The sequence below is a fragment of the Oncorhynchus kisutch genome, linkage group LG16 (assembly GCF_002021735.2).
Source record: "Oncorhynchus kisutch isolate 150728-3 linkage group LG16, Okis_V2, whole genome shotgun sequence".
Lineage (NCBI taxonomy): Eukaryota > Metazoa > Chordata > Actinopteri > Salmoniformes > Salmonidae > Oncorhynchus > Oncorhynchus kisutch.
Genome location: NC_034189.2, coordinates 39853388 through 39879460, shown reverse-complemented (window position 1 = coordinate 39879460; position 26073 = coordinate 39853388). Strand labels below are relative to the sequence as shown.

Sequence of the window (26073 nt, the reverse complement as noted above, 5' to 3'; positions counted from 1 at the left end):
AGTGACATGGTGATGGATGTCAGGACTGGATCACAGTCTGACATATCTCAGGCGTTTGGTCGAACACACAGGCTTCTCAAGCTCTCTGACCCCCTGGGAAACTTTGAACTCTTCGCTCCTCAAGGTTGACATGATCACACACAGCAGGTCAATAGGGTCCGCTGCCTCCCTTAACCATAAGGCTTCCCACTGGTGGGTTAAAGGACTATTGTGAGGTCAGTCCCCAGGGGTCAGGTTTTCTGAACTTTTATATAGACCTCACCCTACAAGCACACACACACACACACACATACACACTTGATCTGATTTAGAGGGACCAGTGTGACAGACTGTTTGTGGTTCCTGGAATGCTTGCAAATTACACATGTGCTTGCTGATACAGTCCTGTGTGTGTTGTGTGATAGAGGGGGAGATGTTAAATGACAGGGCTGTAAAACCAACATAAACTTTACATTGGTCTGTCTGCTCCCTTCACTTAGTAGGTTACCTCACATGGCGGTCTACAGCAGAGAAGTACAACAGAGAAAAGGAGTAGGCTACTGGTATCTCCCTCCACAGCAGAGAAGTAGAATAGAGAAAATGAGTAGGCTACTGGTATCTCCCTCCACAGCAGAGAAGTAGAATAGAGAAAATGAGTAGGCTACTGGTATCTCCCTCCACAGCAGAGAAGTAGAATAGAGAAAATGAGTAGGCTACTGGTATCTCCCTCCACAGCAGAGAAGTAGAATAGAGAAAAGGAGTAGGCTACTGGTATCTCCCTCCACGGCAGAGAAGTAGAATAGAGAAAATGAGTAGGCTACTGGTATCTCCCTCCACAGCAGAGAAGTAGAATAGAGAAAGGGAGTAGGCTACTGGTATCTACCTCCACAGCAGAGAAGTAGAATAGAGAAAGGGAGTAGGCTACTGGTATCTCCCTCCACAGCAGAGAAGTAGAATAGAGAAAGGGAGTAGGCTACTGGTATCTACCTCCACAGCAGAGAAGTAGAATAGAGAAAAGGAGTTGGCTACTGGTATCTCCCTCCACAGCAGAGATGTAGAATAGAGAAAGGGAGTAGGCTACTGGTATCTCCCTCCACAGCAGAGAAGTAGAATAGAGAAAAGGAGTAGGCTACTGGTATCTCCCTCCACAGCAGACAAGTACAACAGAGAAAGGGAGTAGGCTACTGGTATCTACCTCCACAGCAGAGAAGTAGAATAGAGAAAAGGAGTAGGCTACTGGTATCTCCCTCCACAGCAGAGAAGTAGAATAGAGAAAAGGAGTAGGCTACTGGTATCTCCCTCCACAGCAGAGAAGTACAACAGAGAAAGGGAGTAGCCTACTGGTATCTCCCTCCACAGCAGAGAAGTAGAATAGAGAAAGGGAGTAGGCTACTGGTATCTACCTCCACAGCAGAGAAGTAGAATAGAGAAAAGGAGTAGGCTACTGGTATCTCCCTCCACAGCAGATAAGTAGAATAGAGAAAAGAAGTAGGCTGTGGTATCTCCCTTATTTTTTTAATGAATGAATTCAATTCATTTAATGAAGATAAAGTCTCAAAGCAGCGATTCTTGTAAGTGGCCAACCGTCAATGTGATGGCACAATGATTATGCACGTAGTTGAATGGAAAAACGATATCCTTATTGTAACGACCTACTGTAGCCGACTTCAGCAGTTGCCAGTCTCTTACCTCTATCTCACTTTGTCACCCCTCACTGGGTCCTTCTGCTTCTCCAAACTGACTGTATGTTGGAAACGATTAGCCATTCACTCACCCCTTGCTGTCGGTGGAAGGCGCATCCTGCACTGTAAAGTTTTGGGCAAAAGTGTAATTTTCTTTGCAAAGTTTCTCAAGGGCTACACACGAAACAAAACGGATACTTCAAACAGTCTATCGAAGCCCTGTGCGCATTTCTGTCTACGGATTTTACATCGGAATTTCTTGTAACTATGTTATTCTTTGGGGAGTTTGTCATTATAGGACTTTATAACTATGGAGTTCTGCGCTTCGGGAAGAGTGGCATTGAGGAGAAGCCAAAGCCATGGTAAAATGGGATACAGTGAGTCTGGATCTAAATTAAGGTTAATACAAATTATAAGGTGAGATGTTTAACATTTTCCTTTCGGTTCAGGTCATACCATGTTTGATGTGCGTAACGATGCGTTCATACAGTGGTCCCTAATTTCGCGTATAGTCTATCAATTTTCTCTACTCTGAAGTATTTTGTCAGAGATCATCGTTTCATTTGTATTTGGGTACTACTGAAATAGGCCTATAATGAAATGAATCTGTAACCCTCGACCAGCTCCAGTGATAGGAACACGTTGTGGTGGATGGATGCGCAGCTGAAGATGGCCCGTCCCGCCGCATTCATATTGATACTGTCCATGCTGATTGTGCCAGTTACAAGTCTCCCCTGCCCGCGCCAGTGCACGTGCCCTCAGGCCACAGAGGTGCACTGCACGTTCCGTTCCCTGCTCGCGGTGCCCGCCGGCATATCCAGACGAGTGGAGCGCATGAACCTGGGGTAAGCCTGGTGAATTGGCTTTATTCAATGACCCGCAGTGAGACCGTAGGCCTAAAAAACAAGCATCATGCACAATAATTTATACCGATAGACGTACAGTATGGGTAAAATGTGAAGTGCATAAAGTATACGATTTTTATTTATGCATGTGCACCAATAAAAAAATCTATAATAAGCAATCAAAAAGTCACTTTTCATTAGAGGCCTTTAGAATTGTTTACAGTTAAGTACTTGTTCAAATGTGTTTAGCATGTGACTAAAATTAATCTCTCTGTAACAAGTAATTGTGCATAATGCAATATGCCTACAGTGAAGTCTGATGTAATCTTATTATATGCTTATTATATACCCCATGCTTTTTACTGAGTCATTTCACTTATGAGCTTTAGCCATTTCTTAAAAAGAGCAGAGAAGCCCACCCACTGTGTATGTTCCCAAATACAATACCACTTTTAATTGACAATGTTTTGATCACGGAGGTTCCGTCAGGTCTTTAACACTGTCTCCTCACACAGTCAGAAATGAAGGCACTTTGCTCCACAAAGAACAAGTCAAGTAAGTTAATAGTCAGTCATGAATTGCTTGTGTCATTGTTGTTTCTTTTAGGTTTAACACCATACACCACGTGACTCAGACCTCTCTGGCTGGGTTGAGGAAGCTGGAGCTTCTGATGATGCATGGGAATGATCTCTACAACATTCCCAACGGGGCCTTTAGGGATCTCATGTCCTTACAGGTACAAATCAAATCAAATTTGTCACGTGCGCCGAATACAACAGCCCTTAACCAAACAATGCAGTTTTAATAAAAATTTGTGTTAAGTAAAAAAATTAATAGATAAGTAACATTTTTAAAATAAAATAACAAATAATTAAAAAGCAGCAGTAAAATAACAGTAGCGAGGCTATATACAGGGGGTACTGAGTCAATGTGCGAGGGCACAGGTTAGCCGAGGTAATTGATGTTATATATACATGTAGATAGAGTTAAAGTGACTATGCATAGATAATAAACAGAGAGTAGCAGCAGTGTAAAAGGGGGGGGGGGGGACAATGCAAATAGTCTGGGTAGCCATTAGATTATCTGTTCAGGAGTCTTGTGGCTTGGGGGTAGAAGCTGTTAAGAAGCCTTTTGGACCGAGACTTGGCCCTCCGGTACTGCTTGATGTGTGGTAGCAGAGAGAACAAGCAGAGAGACAATTTTTAGGGCCTTCCTCTGACACCGCCTGGTATAGAGGTCCTGGATGGCAGGAAGTTTGGCCCCAGTGATGTACTGGGCTATTTGCACTTGTGGTCAGAGGCAGAGCAGATGCCATACCAGGCAGGGGTGCTACCAGTCAGGATGCTCTCGATGGTGCAGCTGTAGAACTTTTAGAGGATCTGAGGACCCATGCCAAATCTTTTCAGTCTCCTGAGGGGGAATAGGCTTTGACGTGCCCTCTTCACGACTGTCTTGGTGTGTTTGGACCGTGATAGTTTGTTGGTTATGTGGACACCAAGGAACTTGAAGCTCTCAACCTGCTCAACTACAGGCCCATCAATGAGAATGAGGGTGTGCCTGGTCCTCCTTTTCCTGTAGTCCACAATCATCTCCTTTGTCTTGATCACGTTGAGGGAAAGGTTGTTATCCTGGCACCACACGGCCAGGTCTCTGACCTCCTCTGTATAGGCTGTCTCATTGTTGTCGGTGATCCGGCCTACCACTGTTGTGTCATCTGCAAACGTAATGATGGTGTTGGAGTCGTGCCTGGCTATGCAGTCATGAGTAAACAGGGAGTACAGGAGGGGACTGAGCACGGACCACTGAGGGGACCCCGTGTTGAGGATCAGCGTGGCAGATGTGTTGTTACCTGCCCTTACCACCTGGGGGCGGCCGGTCAGGAAGTCCAGGATCCAGTTGCAGAGGGAGGGGTTTAGTCCCATGGTCCTTAGCTTAGTGATGAGCTTTGAGGGCACTATGGTGTTGAACGCTGAGCCGTAGTCAATGAACAGCATTCTCACATAGGTATTCCTTTTGTCCAGGTGGGAAAGGGCAGAGTGGAGTGCAATAGAGATTGCATCATCTGTGGATCTGTTGAGGCGGTATGCAAATTATGGTGGGTCTGGGGTTTCTGGGATAATGGTGTTGATGTGAGACATTATCAGCCTTATTAAGCCCTTCATGGCTACAGACGTGAGTGCAATGGGTCGGTAGTCAAAATGTCAGTGAAGACACTTGGCAGTTGCTCAGTGCATGCTCGGAGTACACGTCCTGGTAATACGTCTGTGAATGTTGACCTGTTTAAAGGTCTTACTCAAATCGGCTACGGAGAGCGTGATCACACAGTCGTCCGCAACAGCTGATGCTCTCATGCATGCTTCTGTGTTGCTTGCCTCAATCGAATATAGAAGTAATTTCGCTCATCTGGTAGGCCCGTGTCACTGGGCAGCTCGTGTCTGTGCTTACAGTAATAAACAGGAAATGTTGATTAACATGAAATATCACCTCAGTACTGTACAGCAGGATATAGAGTATAGTACCAGGCAATTGTTCCATTCTATTATTATATTCTACTCTATTCTACTATGCTCTATTCCAGAGTTTCCCAAACATGGTCCTGCACCCTGGGGCCCCCCTGGGTGCACGTTTTGTTTTTTGCCCTAGCACTACACAGCTGACTCAAATAATCCAAATTTGACGATGTTTTGGTTATTTGAAGTTTGGGAAACCCTGCTCTATTCTATTAGCATGATAACTCACTCCCCTCTGCCCTTCTCCCCCTCAGATGCTGAAGATGAGCTATAACAAACTGAAGGAGATCAACAGACACACTCTTCAGGGTCTGTGGTCTCTGACCAGACTCCACCTAGACCACAACCGTCTGGAGTTCATTCACCCAGACACCTTCCAGGGCCTCACCTCCCTACGTCTCCTACAGCTGGAGGGGAACAGACTGCAGCAGCTCCACCCCTCTACCTTTTCCACCTTCTCCATGATGGGACACTTCCACGTCTCCACCCTCAGGTGAAGCTTAGCATGAGGAACTACAGTACCCATAATGCTCTGGACAATATTTGGTTTTATCTTAGTGTCGGGCGCTTTCTCAATTCGTCTTTCATAGATTATTTGCGTCCTCTCTCCTCACCGCCTTCTCAAAACCCATTGTAGAAGAAGGTCAGAGGGGAGGGACCTTGTACCTTCTCTAATGCAGTTGAAAATGAGGCAAGGAAATATGATGTGAGGAATCACGGAAGGAGGAATTGAGATGGAGCCAAGATGTTCCTGAAGCTAATGTTATAATGTCCCTCCTGTCTCTTTATCGATACATCAGGCACCTGTACCTGTCGGAGAACAGGCTGACCTCGCTGCCCCAGAAGCTGCTGGGAGGTATGCCCCAGCTGGAGAACCTCTTCCTGCATGGGAACCCCTGGACATGTGACTGCAGGATGAAGTGGTTCGCCGACTGGGAAAAAAACTCACCAGGTTATGTAAACTCAGCTAAAAAAGAAACATCCTCTCACTGTCAACTGAGTTTATTTTCAGCAAACTTAACATGTGTAAATATTTGTATGAACATAACAAGATTCAACAACTGAGACATAAATCTCCTCCTCATGGACTGCACCAGATTTGCCAGTTCTTGCTGTGAGATGTTACCCCACTCTTCCACAAAGGGACCTGCAAGTTCCAGGACATTTCTGAGGGGAATGGCCCTAGCCCTCACCCTCCAATCCAACAGGTCCCAGACGTGCTCAATGGGATTGAGATCCTGGCTCTTCGTTGGCCATGACATTGACATTCCTGTCTTGCAGGAAATCACGCACAGAACGAGCAGTATGGTTGGTGGCATTGTCATGCTGGAGGGTCATGTCAGGATGAGCCTACAGGAAGGGTACCACATGAGGGAGGAGGATGTCTGCAATGACAACAAGCTCAGTCCGATGATGCTGTGACACATCGCCCCAGACCATGACGGACCCTCCACCAAATCGATCCCGCTCCAGAGTACAGGCCCCGGTGTAACGCTCATTCCTTCGACGATAAACGCGAACCCGACCATCACCTCTGGTGAGACAAAACCGCGACTTGTCAGTGAAGAGCACTTTTTGCCAGTCCTGTCTGGTCCAGCGACGGTGGGTTTGTGCCCATAGGCAACGTTGTTGCCGGTGATGTCTGGTGAGGACCTGCCTTACAACAGGCCTACAAGCCCTCAGTCCAGCCTCTCTCAGCCTATTGCGGACAGTCTGAGCACTAATGGAGGGATTGTGCGTTCCTGGTGTAACTCGGACAGTTGTTGTTGCCATCCTGTACCTGTCCCGCAGGTGTGATGTTCGGATGTACCGATCCTGTGCAGGTGTTGTTATACGTGGTCTGCCACTGCGAAGACGATAAGCTGTCCATCCTGTCTTCCTGTAGCGCTATCTTAGGCGTCTCACAGTACAGACATTGCAATTCATTGTCCTGGCCACATCTGCAGTCCTCATGCTTCCTTGCAGCATGCCTAAGGCATGTTCACACAGATGAGCAGAGACCCTGGGCATCTTTCTTTTGGTGTTTTTCAGAGTTATTAGAAAGGCCTCTTTAGTGTCCTTAATTGCCTACGGTCTTTAAACTGTTAGTGTCTTACTGACCGTTCCACAGGTGCATGTTCATTAATTGTTTATGGGTCATTGAACAAGCATGGGAAACAGTGCTTAAACCCTTTACAATTAAGATCTGTGAAGTAATTTGGATTTTTACGAATTATCTTTGAAAGACAGGGTCCTGAAAAAGGGACATTTATTTTTTTGCTGAGTTTATTTTATTTACTAGCTACTCGAATGTACCTATTCGTCAGTGATGGCAGATACAATTGGATCAATGCTCAAAGCATAATGCAGCTGTCATTTTACACATTTGTGCCTTGAAAATGTATGTCCAAACCCTAACCAAATTTCACATTTGGAATTTCAAACATTGAATAATGATGCTAATGTTCCCTCTCATTTTCCTTTCTTCGTAGGTGTGCTGAAGTGTAAAAAGGACAGGGCCTACCCAGGAGGTCAGCTCTGCTTTATGTGTTATTCCCCAAAGAACTTACGAATGAAAGAAGTCCTGGGCCTGGACACACTGGTCTGCTCCAGCCCCGTTATCACCTCCCCTGATCGACCTACGACCCAAGAGGACACAGAGACCGAGGTCATGACCCTGGAGGAGTTCAAGGGGTCGTTCGGCAACATTACCCTAGGCCTGACGGACGAGCATGGGAACAAAGTGGATCTGGAGTGCAGCATCGGAGAGCCCCGCAGGGAGTCGTCTAAGGTCAGCTGGGAGCAGGTCAACCCTCTGCAGCTGGCCTATAATGTGAGTATCTCCGTGGATCTGGAGTGTCCCATCAACAGGGACAATTATGAGAGACTCTGGAGGCTGATTGCCTACTATAGCGACACGCCCGCTCACCTGCAAAGAGAGATCATGCTGACTAAGGAGCCGGTGCCCAGCTACAGGTAGGCTGGATTAAGAAAACACTTTTTAATTTATCATTATGGGCCAAATTCCAACTTCTACTTGAGTAACATTTTCACTTAGTCATGCAATGAGACCAATGCACGTGAACATTTGTGGAAGTTAGGATCTGCCCATATGTGATTATTATGTGATTTTATGTGTTCATTTTAGAGTGGTCCTCGATACAGGGCACGGTTGTCAAACTCATTTTCCCCAAAGGCCGCATTCGGTCTTCACCGAGGTCCGGAGGGCCACACTTATGATGAATTGTATTTCCTCGCCATCAAAATGTGCAAAAAATTGTCCTCACTCCATTTTTCGATGCTCCCTGACTGTCTAGCTTTCGTTTCGATGACTGTTAGCTAGCTAGACAGAGTGAAGAGACTGTAAATGTGGGTCCATTATCATTTCTACACAGTCTTGATTTGGTTTAGTCATTTAAATGTTGATTGAGATCATTTTTCCCCACAAAAAATAAATACATTTACAGTACCAGTCAAAAGTTTGGACACCTACTCATTCCAGGGTTTTTCTTTATTTTTACTATTTTCTACATTGTAGAATAATAGTGAAGACATCAATACTATTAAATAACACACATGTAATCATGTAGTAACCAAAAAAGTGTTAAACAAATCAAAATATATTTTATATTTGAGATTCTTTAAAATAGCCAAATCAAATCAAACTTTATTTGCCACATGCGCCGAATACAATAAGTGTAGACTTTACTGTGAAATGCTTACTTAGAAAATATTTACCAAGTAGGCTAAAATAAAAATTAATAATAAAAAGTAACACAATAAAAATAACAATAACAAGGCTATATACAGCGGGCACCGGTACCGAGTCAGTGTGCGGGGGTACAGGCCAGTTGGGGTAAAGTGACTATGCATAGGTAACAAACAAACAGCGAATAGCAGCAGTGTGCAAAAGGGAAGGGGGGGGGGGGGGTCAATGCAAATTGTCCGGTGGCGATTTTTATGAATTGTTCAGCAGTCTTATGGCTTGGGGGTAGAAGCTGTTGAGGAGCCTTTTGGTCCTAGACTTGGTGCTCCGGTACCCCTTGCCGTGCAGTAGCAGAGAAAACAGTCTATAACTTGGGTGACTGGTGTCTCTGACAACTCTGGCTTTCCTCTGACACCGCCTATTATATAGGTCCTGGATGGCAGGAAGCTTTCGCACTACCCTCTGTAGGGCCTTACGGTCAGATGCCGAGCAGTTGCCATACCAGGCGGTGATGCAACCGGTCAGGATGCTCTCAATGGTGCAGCTGTAGAACCTTTTGAGGATCTGGGGACCCATGCCAAATCTCTTCAGTCCCCTGAGGGGGAAAAGGTTTTGTCGTGCCCTCTTCACTACTGTCTAGTATGTTTGGACCATGATAGTTCATTGGTGATGTGGACACCAAAGAACTTGAAATCTCGACTCACTCCACTACAACCCCGTCAATGTTAATGGGGGCCTGTTTCTGTAGTCCACAATCAGCTCCTTAGTCTTGCTCACATTGAGGGAGAGGTTGTTGTCCTGGCACCACACTGCCAGTTCTCTGACTTCTTCCCTATAGGTCGTCTCATAACTGTCGGTGATCAGGGAGGTGTTTAGTCCCAGAGTCCTTAGCTTAGTGATGAGCTTTGTGGGCACTATGGTGTTGAACGCTGAGCTGTAGTCAATGAACAGCATTCTCACATAGGTGTTCCTTTTGTCCAGGTGAGAAAGGGCAGTGTGGCATACGATTGAAATTGCGTCATCTGTGGATCTGTTGGGGCGGTATGCGAATTGGAGTGAGTCCAGGGTGTCCGGGAGGATGTGTTGATGTGAGCCATGACCAGCCTTTCAAAGCACTTCATGGCTACCGACGTGAGTGCCACAGGGTGGTAATCATTTAGGCAGGTTACCTTCGCTTCTTTGGGCACAGGGACTATGGTGGTCTGCTTGAAACATGTAGGTATTACAGACTCGGTCAGGGAGAGGTTGAAAATGTCAGTGAAGACACTTGACAGTTGAGCCGCGCATGCTTTGAGTACATGTCCTGGTAATCCATCTGGCCCAGCGGCTTTGTGAATGTTGACCTGTTTAAAGGTTTTGTTCACATGTGTTGCTTGCCTCGAAGCGGGCATAAAAGGCATTTAGCTCGTCTGGTAGGCTCGTGTCACTGGGCAGCTCGGGTCTGGGTTTCCCTTTGTAGTCCGTAATAGTTTTCAAGCCCTGCCACATCCGACGATCTTAATCCTGTATTGGTCCTGTATTGGTTCGTCTGAGGGCATAGCGGGATTTCGTATAAGTGTCCGGATTAGTCTCCAGCTCCTTGAAAGCGGCAGCTCTAGCCTTTAGCTCGATGCAGATGTTGCCTGTAATCCATGGCTTCTGGTTGGGATATGCACGTACAGTCACTGTGGGGACGATGTCATCGATGCACTTATTGATGAAGCCGATGACTGAGGTGGTGTATTACTCAATGCCATTGGATGAATCCCGGAACATATTCCAGTCTGTGCTAGCAAAACAGTCCTGTAGTGTAGCATCCGCGTCATCTGATCACATCCGCATTGAGCGAGTCACTGGTACTTCCTGCTTTACTTTTTGCTTGTTAGCAGGAATCAGGAGGATAGAATTCTGGTCAGATTTGCCAAATGGAGGGCGGGGAGAGCTTTGTATGCATCTCTGTGTGTGGAGTAAAGGTGGTCAGGGATTTTTTTTCCCCAGGTTGCACATGTGACATGCTGGTAAAATTTGGTAAAACTGATTTAAGTTTGCTTGCATTAAAGTCCCCGGCCACTAGGAGCGCCGCTTCTGGGTGAGCATTTTCTTCTTTGCTTTTGGCCTTATAGAGTTGGTTGAGAGCGGTCTAAGTGCCAGCTTCGTTTTGTGGTGGTAAATAGACGGCTACGAATAATACAGATGAGAACTCTCTTGGTCGATAATGTGGTCTGCAGCTTATCATAAGGTACTCTACCTCAGGCGAGCAATACCTCGAGACTTCTTTAATATTAGACATCGTGCACCAGCTGTTATTGACAAAAAGACACACTTCCCCACCCCTAGTCTTACGAGAGGTAGCTTCTCTGTTCTGCTGGTGCATGGAAAACCCCTCTAGCTTTATATTGTCCGTATCTTCATTCAGCTACATCTTGGTAAAACATAAGATGTTACAGTTTTTAATGTCCCGTTGGTAGGATAATCTTAATAGTAAGTCATCAATTTTATTTTCCAATGATTGCACGTTAGCAAGAAGAATGGAAGGCATTGGGAGTTTACTCACTCACCTCCGGATTCTCAGAAGAATCCCCAATCTGCGTCCCCTTTTCCGGCGTCTTTTCTTCACGCATAATGCTTGGATCTGGGCCTGTTCCAGTGAAAGCAGGATATGCCTCTCGTCGGACTCGTTAAAGGAAAAAGTTTCTTCCAGTCCGCGGTGAGTAATCGCTTTTCTGATGTCCAGAAGTTATTTTCGGTCATAAGAGACGGTAGCAGCAACATTATGTACACAATAAGTGAAAAAATAAGTTACACCAAACGGAAAAGAAATGAATAAAATGGCACAATTGGTTGGGAGAATGTAAAACGTCAGCCATGTTCTTTGGCGCCCTTTGCCTTGATGACAGCTTTGCACACTCTTGGCATTCTTTCAACCAGCTTCATGAGGTAGTCACCCGGAATGCATTTAAATTAACAGGTGTGCCTTGTTAAACGTTAATTTGTGTAATTTCTTTCCTTCTTAATGTGTTTGAGCCAATCAGTTGTGTTGTGACAAGGTAGGGGTGGTATAGAGAAAATAGCCCTATTTGTATCAGGAATCAAGGTAAGACCCAGATGCAGACACGTCAAATTAACAATGGTTTAATAATCCAACAGGGACAGGCAATGGACAGGTCAAGGCAGGCAGGGGTCAGTAAACCAGAGGTGGGGCAACGGTACCGGACAGACGGCAGGCTCAGGGTCAGGGTAGGCAGAGGTCAATAATCCAGAGGTAGGGCAAAGGTACAGGTCGGCGGTCAGGTGTTGGCAGAGTGGTCAGGCAGGTGGGCTCAGAGTCAAGACAGGCAAGGGTCAAAACCAGGAGGGCGAGAAAAGAGAGACTGGGGAAAACAGGAGCTGAGAACAAAAACACTGGTTGACTCGACAAACAAGATGAACTGGCAATGAACAAACAGAGAACACAGGTATAAATACACAGGGGATAATGGAGAAGATACGCGACACCTTGAGGGGGCGGAGACAATCACAAGGACAGGTGAAACAGATCAGGGTGTGACAATTTAGTAAAAGACCAAGCCAATATTATAGCAAGAACTTCTCAAATAGGCAAGAGAAATGACAGTCCATCATTACTTTAAGACATTAAGAACAGTCAATTTGGAACATTTCATGAACTTTTAAAGTTTCTTCAAGTGCAGTCGGAAAAACCATAAAGTGCTATGATGAAACTGGCTCTCATGAGGACCGCCACAGGAAAGAAAGACCCAGAGTTACCTCTGCTCCAGAGGATAAGTTTATTAGAGTTACCAGCCTCAGAAATTGCAGCCCAAATAAATGCTTCACAGAGTTCATGTAACAGACACATCTCAACATCAACTGTTCAGAGGAGACTGCGTGAATCAGGCCTTCAGGGTTGAACTGCTGCAATGAAACCCCCAGTAAAGGACACCAATAATAAAAGAGACTTGCTTGGGCCAAGAAACACGAGCAATGGAAGTAGACCGGTGGAGATCTGTCCTTTGGTCTGATGAGTCCAAATTTGAGACTTTTGGTTCCAACCACGTGTCTTTGTGAGACACAGAGTAGGTGAACAGATGATCCCCGCATTGTTGGTTCCCACCTTGAAGCATGGAGGAGGAGGTGTGATGGTGTGGGGGTGCTTTGCTGGTGACACTGTCGGTGATTGATTTAGAATTTAAGGCATACTTAACGAGAATGGCTACCACAGCATTCTGCAGTGATATGCCATCCCATCTGGTTTGCACTTAGTTTGTTTTTCAACAGGACAATGACCCAAAACACACCTCCAGGCTGTGTAAGGGCTATTTGACCAAGAAGGAGAGTGATGGACGGGGCGGCAGGGTAGCTTAGTGGTTAGAGCGTTGGTCTAGTAACCGGAAGGTTGCAAGTTCAAACCCCCGAGCTGACAAGGTACAAATCTGTCGTTCTGCCCCTGAACAGGCAGTTAACCCACTGTTCCTAGGCCGTCATTGAAAATAAGAATTTGTTCTTAACTGACTTGCCTTGTTAAAAAAAGGTAAAATAAAAAAAATGAAAAAATGGAGTGGTGCATCAGATGACCTGGCCTCCACAATCACCAGACCTCAACCCAACTGAGATGGTTTGGGATGAGTTGGACCGCAGAGTGAAGGAAAAGCAGCCAAGAATTGCTCATCATATGTGGGAACTCCTTCAAGACTGTTGGAAAAGCATTCCATGTGAAGCTGGTTGAGAGAATGCCAAGAGTGTGTAAAGCTGTCATCAAGGCAAAGGGGGGCTACTTTGAAAAATCTCAAATCTCAAATATATTTTGATTTGTTTAACACCTTTTTGGTGCCCATGATTCCATATGTGTTACGTAATTGTTTTGATGTCTTCACTATTATTCTACAGTATAGAAAATAGTAAAAATAAAGAAAAATTAGTAGGTGTGCCCAAACCTTTGACTGGTATTGTATATATTAATAATAATCAAACCACTGGAATGGAATGCTGGAATGAATGGGCCTTGAGTTCTTGAGTTCAATACGTGATATAGAGCATCTCATTTCATACTGTTATGTTTTATGTTATGTGTTTTTTCCTTCTTGATCTCCAGGTACAGACAGGACCTGGAGAGAGATGCATTGTACTACACAGGGGTTAAGGCTAACATGGTAGCTCAACCATCCTGGCTGATGCAGAGCTCTGTGGACCTGCAGTTGAACAGGCCCCAGTCCACTGGGAAGAGCGTCAAGCTGATCCTCAGCACCCACCTCACACAGACCGTGGAGCCTGAGCTGGAGCGCAGACAGCGTAGGACATGGGTCATGATAGAGAACACAAACACTACTAGGACAGTGCTGAGTGTTGTAGTGGGCAGCCCTGCTGTGATGGACTGTAACGTGTTGAGCTCAGGAGACACGGCGGTTCGCTGGATGCTGCCAGACGGGACCCAGCTGGAGGCACCGTACAGCAGCCCAGACAACAGGGTGTCAGTGTTGAGCACCGGTAGGTTGGATCTTAAAGCTGTAGGACACTCAGACTCAGGGATATATTACTGTATCGCCCAGGTCTCTGACGACCTCACTGTCCTCCCTTTCCGCCTGACGGTCGAGGAGTCCTCCAATCCTCCCCCTCTTGGAGGGGATGAGATGGCGCCTACCCTCGTGGAGGGGTTCACCGGTGTCCCTCTCACTCTGAACTGTGTCGTGTCTGGCTCTCCTGACCCTGAGATTAACTGGATCCTTCCTGACAGCAACATAGTGAGTCACAGAGCCAACTCTTCTAGAGCGCTGGTGTATTCCAACGGAACTCTGAGAGTCCCAGAGAGTCGACTGACAGACAGTGGATATTATAAGTGTGTGGCCATGAACCAGCATGGTGTGTATTCCCTGGCTACTAAGGTGACTCTCACCAGACAGTTAGGAGCAGAGATACGACCACTGAGGAGAATGAGGCCACAGTCTGCTTCAGGGGTCAACACCAGGGTCAAAGCCCCCATGGAGGACACTGAGGAGGCATCAGGGGACGATGAGGACACACAGGAGGAAGTCCCCTCCTCGCCTTCCTCCTCATCCCCGAGCCGTGTGGAGCTAATGAAACGGAGGAGAGGTCAAAGTTCAAGCAGGGGTGGGGGTCATCCATTTAGAAACACGTGGAGGCGACCTGCTGTACCAAGAAAACCAACCACGACAGGGACAAATGATAAAGACAAGAAAAACACGGTGGAGATGAGAAGGAGGATTAACGTGGCAAACAAAAATATAGACCCGGAGAAGTGGGCGGACATTTTGGCCAAAATCCGTGACAAGAACGGACAGGGTAACACTAACATAACACCCAGCTCAACTCACCTCACCACAAGGAAGAAGCAGGAGTCAACAACAACAGCTAGCGCTAAGCAGACACAGTCTCCGGACAACATAGAGGGATCAACAGACAACCTACATGAGGAAGAGGAGGAGGAGCTATACACACCCACTACTATACCGCATATATCCACTCGACACACTACTTACACTACAGACTCCGATGTGGATACAGCCACAAATCATGCACTTTTCACGCAGCCGGTCACAGAGCCTGTCACATCTGTTCCCCAGCAGCTCAGTAACACTGTCACACACACAGAGACACAAGGCAGGCACACAGTCACACACACACACTCCCAGACCCTGGGAGTCTGGACCAGTCCTTCGCACAACGACTCTTTACAAGGAGAAAATAAAAGTACCACCACCACTGCTTTAACTACAGATGTTGACGCGGTTACAGATGTTGACGCGGAGTCTGATATCTCACCCACGTCTGAGGATAATCAGGGGCCGAAAGACGCTAACGGACCCAGTGTTGTTAACAGCTTTAATGAAGGAAGTGACGCATATTTAGACAGAGCTGAACTTGACCCATCCCTCGCCACCACCACAGTTCGAGGGTACTCTGAATCGGAAACAGAGAGAGATGAATTTGATCACTCTCTCACCGAGACTCAGAGCACAACTGCTAAACCAGACACACATACTCAGCTAAAGCAGCATACAAGGTCTAATATAACCCATCTTCCACTCAGCGCACCCTCTCCCACAACCGAGCTCACTTCAGCTGTGTATATGAGGAAGGAAACTCCAGGGGAGGTGGCTACTCGACTCAGAAACCAGAACTCCAGGAGGAGGAATGGGGGCGGGGGCAGGAGAAGACGGCCCAATACGGGCAGAAAGAAGCCAAAGCCTAATAATCCGTTGAGAAGTGATTTTACAACCGCAGCCACACCGAAGGACGCACTCCCAACAACTACCAAGGCAACCACTGCCACATGGACTAAAATAGAAGTGTTCGACAAGGCCAAAAGCATGACGGACAGGTTTAATACCGCAGTTCCATCGACGGGCAGCCAAGCAACGTCATCAGGCCGAGTGAGTCACGAAGAGAACACAGGAGTCTCTTTATACCAAGACAGGATTGACCCTTCAGTGAAACCGACAACTCGCTCCGAGACAAAGGACACCCTTTCACCACACGCCAAACCACTGTTCGGGAGCACAACAGCCCCACCGGCGTCTCCCACAACCTCTTTAACAGAAACATATAAACAAACGTCCCAGAGCAGCCATCACAGAGCAGCCCCAGAAAGAGCCTCTCAGACTCCGAACACTCCGAGCCCAGTCCCAGAACACTCGGTTGTGCACACGACAGCCAGTCAGGGGAATATTACAAGCGTCCCCCTTCCTGTAGTTAAACCAACCGAGACAACACAAAGGGGAGGCAGCGCTACAGTAGACCTTCTCCCTGTTCCAAGTCCTGACAAGTCCCCGGAGAATCGCAACACTCGCCCGGGAGTGCCAGCAGATGGACAGCTCAACACACCAGACTATCGATATACAACAGGTACTACTGAGGTTAAAAAGGCGCCGGTCCAAGAGATTGACAGCGTGTCTCCATCTATCCGGCATGAAATAACCAGAGCACACGGCACAACACACCCCCCGGGTGCCTCAACAAAAGAGTCCTTCCATGAGGAGGCTCGGGTTAGCACCACTGAAAGGCTGGTGACATCTGAAAGCTCTTATCGCGGATCCGGTCCCGATAAAACAGATGCTATTAAGCCCAGAACAACCTTTGATGGGCACTATAACATCAGAGAAAGCACTTCCACCACAGGCAAAGACCAAACACCAGTGGAAAATGTTGCAGTTTCTGTTGCTGCTACTACAACAAAGGACGTTACTCCCACTATGTCACCTGTCACCTCCACATCAGTTAGGACATCCATAGTTTTCCCCTCTAGGGTGAGGCCTCAGATCCCTGTACTAAACACTCCATCCACTAGGGTCAGGACCCAACCTTCATCCAGAACAGTGGAGGCTACCTCCAACTCCAACCACATCCCAGACAGTCACAGAGAGAGAGTCCTCATCTCTCAACCCGACCAGAGGAACAACCCGATCCTCAACAGAGGAGACTCCATCCTAATCACCAGATCTGACCCCAACAGACAACCACCACCAGCCGACTCCCACACCACTACTAAACTAGAGTCAACTGACATCAAGCCTGATCCTGTCACCGGTGTTAAACCAACCACCACAGAACCCAGAACACCCCACAGGACAGTCACAAACACAAACACCCAGATGGTCAGACAGACGACCATTACAACCACTCTCGCGTCCACCACCACAAAGAGCTTTTCTCAGACTTCATCAGTGTCTTCATCAAGGCCTCAGAGTCCGTCCAGTGGGGGCCAGAGAACAGAGACCCCTACCCAGACACAGGGGTTATCAGGTGGGGTGTCGGGAGGTGGTCAGAGACCCCCCGTAGCAGGGCCTGTTGTAAGAGGGAAGCCCCTGATCACCAATGTGGATGTGCGGACAGTGACAGTGAATGCAGAGATGGATGCACAGCTGCCCTGTGTGGCTGTAGGGGAGCCCAAGCCTTTCCTCTCCTGGACGAGAGTCTCCACTGGTATGTATAACAGTACTTCCTTTACTGTCCTCCCCTCTTCATAGAACATCCTCCTTCACCCTCTGTTACAGAATTACACCGCTGTATGTAAGCCTGTTAATGTAACAAAAAAGGAGAATCCTATTTGTAATGATATAAGATATGCTCCATTCTTATGCGTTTCAACAGACAACATGTTGTAGAAATAACCCTTTATCTGCATTGTTTTAATCTGTTCGATGTCTTGAAACACACATTATTTTGATTCATGCAGGAGCGACAATAGCCCAGAACACTCGGGTCCAGAGGTTCGAGGTCCATCCCAACGGCACGTTTATCATCCGTAACAGCCAGCCCCAGGACCGAGGCCAGTACCTCTGTATGGTCCAGAACCAGTATGGCGTGGACAAGATGGTGGTCTCCCTGATGGTCCTGGCCCAGCATCCCAGAGTGCTCCAGCCGCGCTACCGCGATGCTACCGTGTACCATGGGGACGGCATCGATCTGGAGTGCCAAGTACAGGGACATCCCATGCCCCGGGTCACCTGGGTGCTACCTGACAGGGTCCACCTCACTGCGCCCCCAGCCCCGGGCCCTGCCAGCCCAGCCAGTGGCCCCCAGCCAGGCCCACAGTCTGGCCCTAAGCACGTGGAACTTCTCAGTAACGGTACTCTCCGGATAACCCAGGCCAGCTACACAGACAGAGGGATCTATAAATGTATTGGCAGCAGCGTGGCGGGAGCCGACACCGTCTCTGTCCGTCTCCATGTGGCAGCCTTGCCTCCAGTCATCCAACAACCTCGCTATGAGAACATGTCCCTCCCCGAGGGCAGCATGGCCTACATCCACTGCACCGCCAAAGGAGCCCCTACGCCCGTCATGCGCTGGACCACGCCCGATGGAGTCCAGCTCCTCACCTCGCAGTTCGTCAACGGACGTAATTTCTTTGTCTTCCCCAACGGGACCCTGTACGTCCGTGGGCTAGGCCAAGGCGACGCGGGGAGATATGAGTGTGTGGCCAGTAATGCGGTAGGAGCCTCCAGGAGAACCAGCATTCTGACGGTACTGAGACTCCCACCCTCCACCAAGGCCAGGATTACCTCCTCGTCTCCCCAGAGGTCTGACGTGGTCTACGGGGGGCTGCTCAGGCTCGACTGCATTGCCACAGGAAAACCAGAGCCCAGGATCATCTGGAGGACCCCCTCTAAGAAACTAGTGGATTCCCAGTACAGGTATGCATCTTCTGGCATCCTTTTCACTCACTGTGTAATATGCTCTTCAGGCCATTGTCTGTATGGATAGTGCCTTCAGAAAGTATTTATACTTTTGACTTTTTCCACATTTTGTTCTGTTACAGCCTGAATTTAACATTGATTCAATTGAGATGCTATGTCACCCAATACCCCATTATGTCAACGTGGAATGAGGTTTTTAGACATTTTTACAAATGAATAAAAAATGAAAAGTCAATAAGTATTCAACCCCTTTGTTATGGCAGTAGTAAAAATGTGCTTAAAAAGTCCCATAATAAGTTGCATGGACTGTGTGTAATATTAGTGCTTAATGTGATTTGTGAATGACTATCTCATCTCTGTACCCCACACATACAATTATCTGTAAGGCCCTTAGTCTAGCAAACACAGATTCAATCACAAAGACCAGGGATGTTTTCCAATGCCTTGCGAAGAAGGGCACCCATTGTTAGATGGGTAAGAATGTAAAAAACAGACATTGAACGTCCCTTTGAGCATGTTGATGTTATTAATTACACTTTGGATGGTGTATCAATACTCCAAGTCACTACAAAGATACAGGCGTCCATCCTGCCAGAGAGGAAGGAAACCACTCAGGAATTTCACCATGAGGCCAATGGTGTCTTTAAAATAGTTAGAGTTTAATGGCTGTGATAGGAGAAAACTGAGGATGGATCAACAACACTGTAGTTACTCCACAATACTAATCTAAATTACAGAGTGAAAAGAAAGAAACCTGTACAGAATTAAAATGTTCCAAAACATGCATCTTGTTAGCAATAAGGCGCTAAAGTAAAACTGCAAAAAATGTGGCAAAGAAATTAACTTTATGTCCTGAATACAAAGTGTTATGTTTGGGGCAAATCCAACACAACACATCACTGAGTACCACTCATCATTTTTTTCAAGTTATGATTAAAAAATATATATAACTAACCACAGGCAAAATCCTAGAGGAAAGCCTGGTTCAGTCTGCTATCCAACAGACACTGGAAGACAAATTCACCTTTCAGTAGACCAATAACCTAAAACACAAGATCAAATATACACTGGAGTTGCTTACCAAGATGACATTGAATGTTCCTTAGTGGCCTAGTTACAGTTTTGACTTATATCGGCTTGAAAATGTATGGCAAGACTTGAAAATGGCTCTCTAGCAATGGTCAACAATCAACTTGACAAAGCTTGAAGAATTCCTTCAAAAGTAATGTGCAAATATTATGTAATCCAGGTGTGCAAAGCTCTTATTGATTTACCCAGAAAGACTCACAGCTGTAATCGTTGCCAAAGGTGATTCTTATGTAAATGAGATATTTCTGTATTTTATTTTCAAGATATTAGCAAAAATGTCTAAAAACATGTTTTCACTTTGTCATTATGTGGTATTGTGTGCAGATGAGTGAAATTTTTTTTTTTTTAATCCATTTTGAATTTAGACTGTAACACAACAAAATGTGGAATAAGTCAAGGGGTATGAATACTTTCTGAAGGCACTGTATATCAACTATCATCATCAGATGTTATCATGAATGAGAAGGTTTACTAGGAAATCATACAGGCACATTTTCTATTCCCTAAAGGTTAGCTGAAAAACCATCAAAGGAAGACCTAACATGGTTGCTATTAACAGCAGGAAAAACTGTTATTCACAAACAATAACAACTTGTTTTTTTTTTGGGGGGGGGGTTCAGCTTTGACCCCAGGATAAAGGTGTTCACCAACGGTTCTCTGGCCATACAGGCCACGACAGAGAAAGATGATGGGGACTACCTGTGTGTGGCCCGAAACAAGATGGGGGACGACTACATGCTTCTGAGGGTTAACGTGCTGACCAAGCCGGCCAAGATTGAGCAGAAGCAGCTGCTGGCCAGTCAGAAGGTCTGTCTTTTGTCTTAGGTTTCTATGTAAATAATGGGTAACATCCCAAATGGCACCCTATTCCCTGTATAGTGCACTACTTTTGACCAGAGCCCTATGGGTCTTAGTGAAAAATTGTGCACTATATAGGGGTTAGGGTGCCATATGGGGCAGAACATTGGTGTTTTTAATGTGATATTTTAATGTGTTGCATGTGAGTGCAAATATTTCGGTCGGTTTTCTGTCTGATGTACGTTTGGATAGACAATAAATATTTTTGAATTTGAAGGTGATGTATGGAGGAGACCTGAAGGTGGACTGTGTAGCGTCTGGCCTCCCCAACCCTGAGATCCGCTGGGCTCTGCCTGACGGCACCATGATCAACACACTGAAACAGACGGATAGTAGTGTTAGAGGTGGGCGCACCCGCAGGTACTTGGTGTTTGTTGAATCAGCATCAACTTTACACATACCGTAAAATGTTATTGTATCAGATAATACAGTATGTACATCCAATCTGTTATTGAATCACATTAACTGCATAGTCGATAAGAACCACAACACTATTTCCAAACAATCCCCCCCCCCCCCCCCCCCAGATACGTGGTGTTCGACAACGGGACATTGTACGCCAACGACGTGGGGATGAGAGAGGAAGGAGACTACACCTGCTACGCTGAGAACCAGATAGGGAAGGATGAGATGAAGGTTCACGTGAAGGTGGTGGCGGACCCTCCGATCATCAGAGACAAAACTCAAAGGCCTGAAGTCATCAGGGTTCTTTATGGGGAGACAGTGTCTCTGAAGTGCAGCGCCAAGGGAGAGCCGACACCAGGCATCACGTGGCTCTCCCCCACTAACCGGGCCATTGCCTCCTCCCCCACTAAGTACCAGGTCCATAATGATGGCACATTAGTGGTCAAGAAGGCGCAACGCTTTGATGCTGGTAACTACACCTGCACAGCTAGGAACAGTGCCGGCCAGGACCGCAAAGTCACCAGGGTGGAAGTCCTTGTGACGCAGCCGACCATCAACGGACTGAGAGGTATGGTCAACACTATCAGAGTGACGGCTATAAGGGACCAGCGGACAATGCTGGCCTGCGAGGCTGTGGGGACACCCATCCCCCGCGTCATGTGGGTGTTACCGGAGAACGTCATCCTCCCGGTGCCATACTACGGCAGCAGAATGACGGTGCATCGTAACGGTACATTGGATATACGTTCGCCGAAGGGGACCGACTCGGCTCAGCTGGCCTGCATCGCACACAACGAGGGCGGGGAGGCCAGGCTGATAGTCCACCTGGAGGTTAGAGGGATGGTAGAGAGGCCGCAGCTCAGAGGGCCCAAAACAGAGAGCCTCTCTCTAACGGTAGGCAGTACCATGACCCTGAACTGCTCCTTTGAAGGAGGCCCAGCACCCCCAACGGTAACCTGGATCCTCCCTAATGGTTCCCCCCTCATGAAGGGTGCCCAGTTCTCCAAGTTCTTTCACCGACCTGACGGCTCCTTGGTCATCACTAACCCCTCTGTCTCTGAGAGTGGTATGTACCGCTGCCTGGCGAGGAATGTAGCCGGGCTAGTGGAACGTACTATTACTTTAGCCCCGGAGAGGAAACCAGAGATCAATAACCGCTACAACTCCCCCATCAGTATTATGAATGGGGAGAGCCTCCAACTCCACTGTCTCTCTACGGGGGACCCCCTCCGGCTGACGTGGACCCTGCCCAGTGGGGTGGTCCTGGGGCGGCCACAGAGAGCCGGTCGCTACGCCGTATTGGCCAATGGGACGCTCGCCATCCAGCAGGCGACCGTCTACGACCGCGGCTCCTACGTCTGCCGAGCGGCTAACGAGTACGGCAGCGCCCTGCTCTCCGTGCCCGTCATTGTCATCGCGTACCTGCCTCGCATCACCAATGGCCCGCCTCCTGTGATGTACGCTCGCCGCGGCGTGGCGGTCCAGCTGAACTGTGTTGCCACGGGGATCCCCCGAGCTGAGATTGCCTGGGAGACGCCGGATAGGGCGCGGCTAGCGGTCAGTGCCCAGCCACGCCTCTTTGGCAACAAGTACCTCCACCCACAAGGCTCTCTTATCATCCAGAACCCCACACAGAGAGACCAGGGCTCCTACAAATGCACCGCCAGGAACGTGATAGGGGTCGATACTAAAGCCACCTATCTACATGTGTTCTGATTAGCCTTAGACAAATAGTTTTTTTTTTATCATATGCCCAAGAAACTGCCAAAGGAGCTGAGCACGGCCAATGTTTTTCATCCATCCACATGATGTTGAAGAGACTTTGCATCACTGTCAACGCAAAGTAAAGATACACTTTCCAATCGGTAGCTAAACAAACGAGCCTCTGTGTGCGCAGTAGCTGTGCTGTATGTGTCCTGTGACGTCATTCAAGGCCATATTTCAGCTGCGTTTAAAAAATAAAAATAAACATTTTGCGACAAAGCCATTTTTCACTCATCAAAAAACTCTTTGCAATGAAGGACTTTAATAGAGAGCAAAAAACTGTAGTATTACTATTTGTAGCATTTATACAGACTGTATATGAGAGCATATGACTTTTCATCTCGGCTGCTTCTCTTTTCCATCTCCTGCGCTGACAATGACAATTGTGTGTCAAACTGTGTAGATAAGCGTAGCTAAATATCTTGTTACGTTCGATTAATGCACATATTCGAAATGACATACTGTTGACACAGAAAATATCCAATACTGCTGCGATGGGGACGATTTCAGGGGTCCAAGCAACAACGGCTGGTGTTACAATTATGAATAACTGCTTCACAACCATCCATATTATTTTACTATCTTAACCAAAGGTCTTTTTTAAGGACCGCTAACCCTGCTATTTACAGGAGCGACTCACACGGTACCGCTACTGTGATTATTGTACATGCAATGTGGTTTAGATCTGCTTGCAACCCTCATAGGTGTCAACATCAGCTCCTAAAATAATACTAATGTGTTTTTACAAGCCCTCATTATTAAATTATTTGTCTTTAACAGACTCTGATGTATAGGACTTTTACACGTTTTTAATAAAGAGACGCTCAAAATCCATCGTAATCTTGGAGAATATTACTTCTGTAAAGTTTGAGAAAAGACTATGGATGCATCCCAAATAATGCACTATATGGGAAATAGGGTGCGTTTTAAGGTGCAGACATAGTTTATGGGCCCCGGTCCAAGTAGCACACTACAAAGGGAATAGGGCGCAATTTGGGAAGGGGGTAAGAACTTCAAACTAGGTCAGGACAGATTAAGGATCCGTCTTCCAAGGGTAAACATTTCAAACGTAGCTCTGGGATTTATTATACAGTCATGGTCCCTCTCTTGCTAAAAGGAGAACCATCTGTTTGTGTGTGGGAAATCCCCTATTAGTTCACTGTTTTCCCTCTGAAAGAATTATTGCTTTAACTATACAGACTTAATTGTAATCGGCTTTCATGATTTATGAAATCCACTCACAACTTGAAGTGGTGCAGTACCGCTGCGACAGGGATGACATAGAAAATGTGTTTATTTGACTATTGATGGACCTGCTCTTCAGGAAATGGCCCGTACAATTGGCTGTTGAGCCCAAAGAATACATTTTCCCTCTTTTGTTTCAAATAATCAAAGAAGTAAAGGCTTTAGCTGTCTCTCACTGACCCATGCCCAGGTCAAACACAAAGCAGAAACCACCCAGGGCAGCTGCTCACATCTTGGACACACTTGTGGTCCTGTCTCTCCCAGTACTATAGAGAGGAAGTCGTCCATTTGCCATTACAAATACCATATTGTCATCAGCACTAAGTACTGCAGTCTTGCTGTGTTTATATGAACTATTTCTTTCCATTTCCACCTCCGCTCTGCTCTGTCTTTAACATGGTTAACGTAATACCTTATTATGCAAATGGTGAGACTGATGACATCCTAGGAGAGAGTGAGAAAGACAGAGAGAGAGGATGAGAGAAAGAGGGAGAGAGGTAGTGAACCTCATGGGCTCCTGAGTTCTTCTGCAAAAAGATAGAAATAGAGTTGGATAAATGTAGATCAACTTGAAATGTTTTGCAAGGACTTCTACAGGATACTAACCTCAACATCAAAACTTTCAATCCAAATCCAAATACCTAAAAGGACCTGAATGGACTATTACTACAAAGGACTAACCTGTACGTACCCTCACACTTTGACTAGGTACCAGTACCCCCTGTATATAGCCGCGTTATTGTTATGTCATTTCTTGTTACTTTTTGATGATCATTTTTTTTATTTTTTTTATTAAAAAGTACTTTAGTTTATTTATTCTTAACTCTATTTCTTCAACTGCATTGTTGGTTAAGGGCTTGTAAGTAAGCATTTCACGGTAAGGTCTACACATGTTGCATTTGGAGCATGTGGCAAATAAAATTTGATTTGACTATCAAGAAAAAACGTCTAACAAACCAAAACCTGCAAAAGAAACACAGCGGAACCTGGAAACACCATCCAACACAAAACTGAGTGAGTAATGTTCAGTCTGAACCTACTTCTGAAGCCAAAAAATGTAAAGACTTTAATAGGATTGCAAAGGGTCGAACATTTTCCAGTAAATTCCGGAAAGTTAAGCCCGGAAATGTTGGGAATCTTTCTTAAATTGGCAAGTTTTGATTAGAATACTGGGTGGGGTGAATATATTTTATATGACATACATTCTTTTTTTGTTAACAAGTAAATAGTAGCCTACAGCAAACTGTGTTTAAATAATTTCTAAAACCATGTGGGTTTTAGCTTGCTTGGGCCTGCTAACTGAGGAGTGTTAATTCACCTGTTTCCACACGTTTCATTATAAAACATTTATCTTACAAAGGAATTGTTTATTCTAACTGCTAAACTATTTATCTGTACATGGAATTGTATTTGTTGTTTTTTTTACTCATTTTTTTCTCACCTTTACAGGAAAATGCCACGGCACTATCTGATGTGTGGAGACATTTCACTGCAGCTAATGTAGAAGGAAAAGCTGTGTACATTTGCAAATACTATGGCAAATCATATGTGAAGAATGCCACAAAGATGCATAATCATCTGGCTAAGTGCATAAAGTTCCCTCAGTGCTCACAACAAGCAACCTCTGACAAAAGTCCCTCTACTTCTATTCGAGGTGAAAATGATGAATCCGGCACCTTATCGATAGCAACAGCTCATGGTCCTCCTGGAATCAGAAGTTTTTTTGGACTCAATGGAGGAACGTAGTCAGAGAAATGCTGATGAATGTCTTGCTCGAGCTGTGTATGCAACTGGTTCAACACTTTGATGCTCACAGGCAAAGTGTATTGGAAGAGATTTCTGAATGTTCTTTGCCCAGCATACACCCCTCCAACCAGACATGCT

General features: G+C 46.3%; 1 protein-coding gene across 2 annotated transcripts; it reads left to right on the top strand.

The window, feature by feature from the left end:
- The first annotated feature begins 1761 nt into the window (after positions 1-1761).
- Positions 1762-23778, top strand: LOC109906693 (immunoglobulin superfamily member 10-like). Of its 2 annotated transcripts, none has more exons than XM_020504534.2 (11): positions 1762-2078; positions 2285-2506; positions 3113-3242; positions 5271-5509; positions 5817-5968; positions 7488-7971; positions 13770-17614; positions 17868-18825; positions 20538-20724; positions 20993-21135; positions 21303-23778. In XM_020504534.2, the coding sequence occupies exons 1-11, from the start codon at positions 1972-1974 to the stop codon at positions 22894-22896; spliced, it is 8061 nt and encodes a 2686-aa protein (XP_020360123.2). In that variant the 5' UTR covers positions 1762-1971; the 3' UTR covers positions 22897-23778. The 2 variants fall into 2 exon arrangements, with proteins under 2 accessions (XP_020360123.2, XP_020360124.1); XM_020504535.2 differs by having other exon boundaries at positions 20993-21119; positions 21303-21460.
- The last annotated feature ends 2295 nt before the right edge of the window (positions 23779-26073 follow it).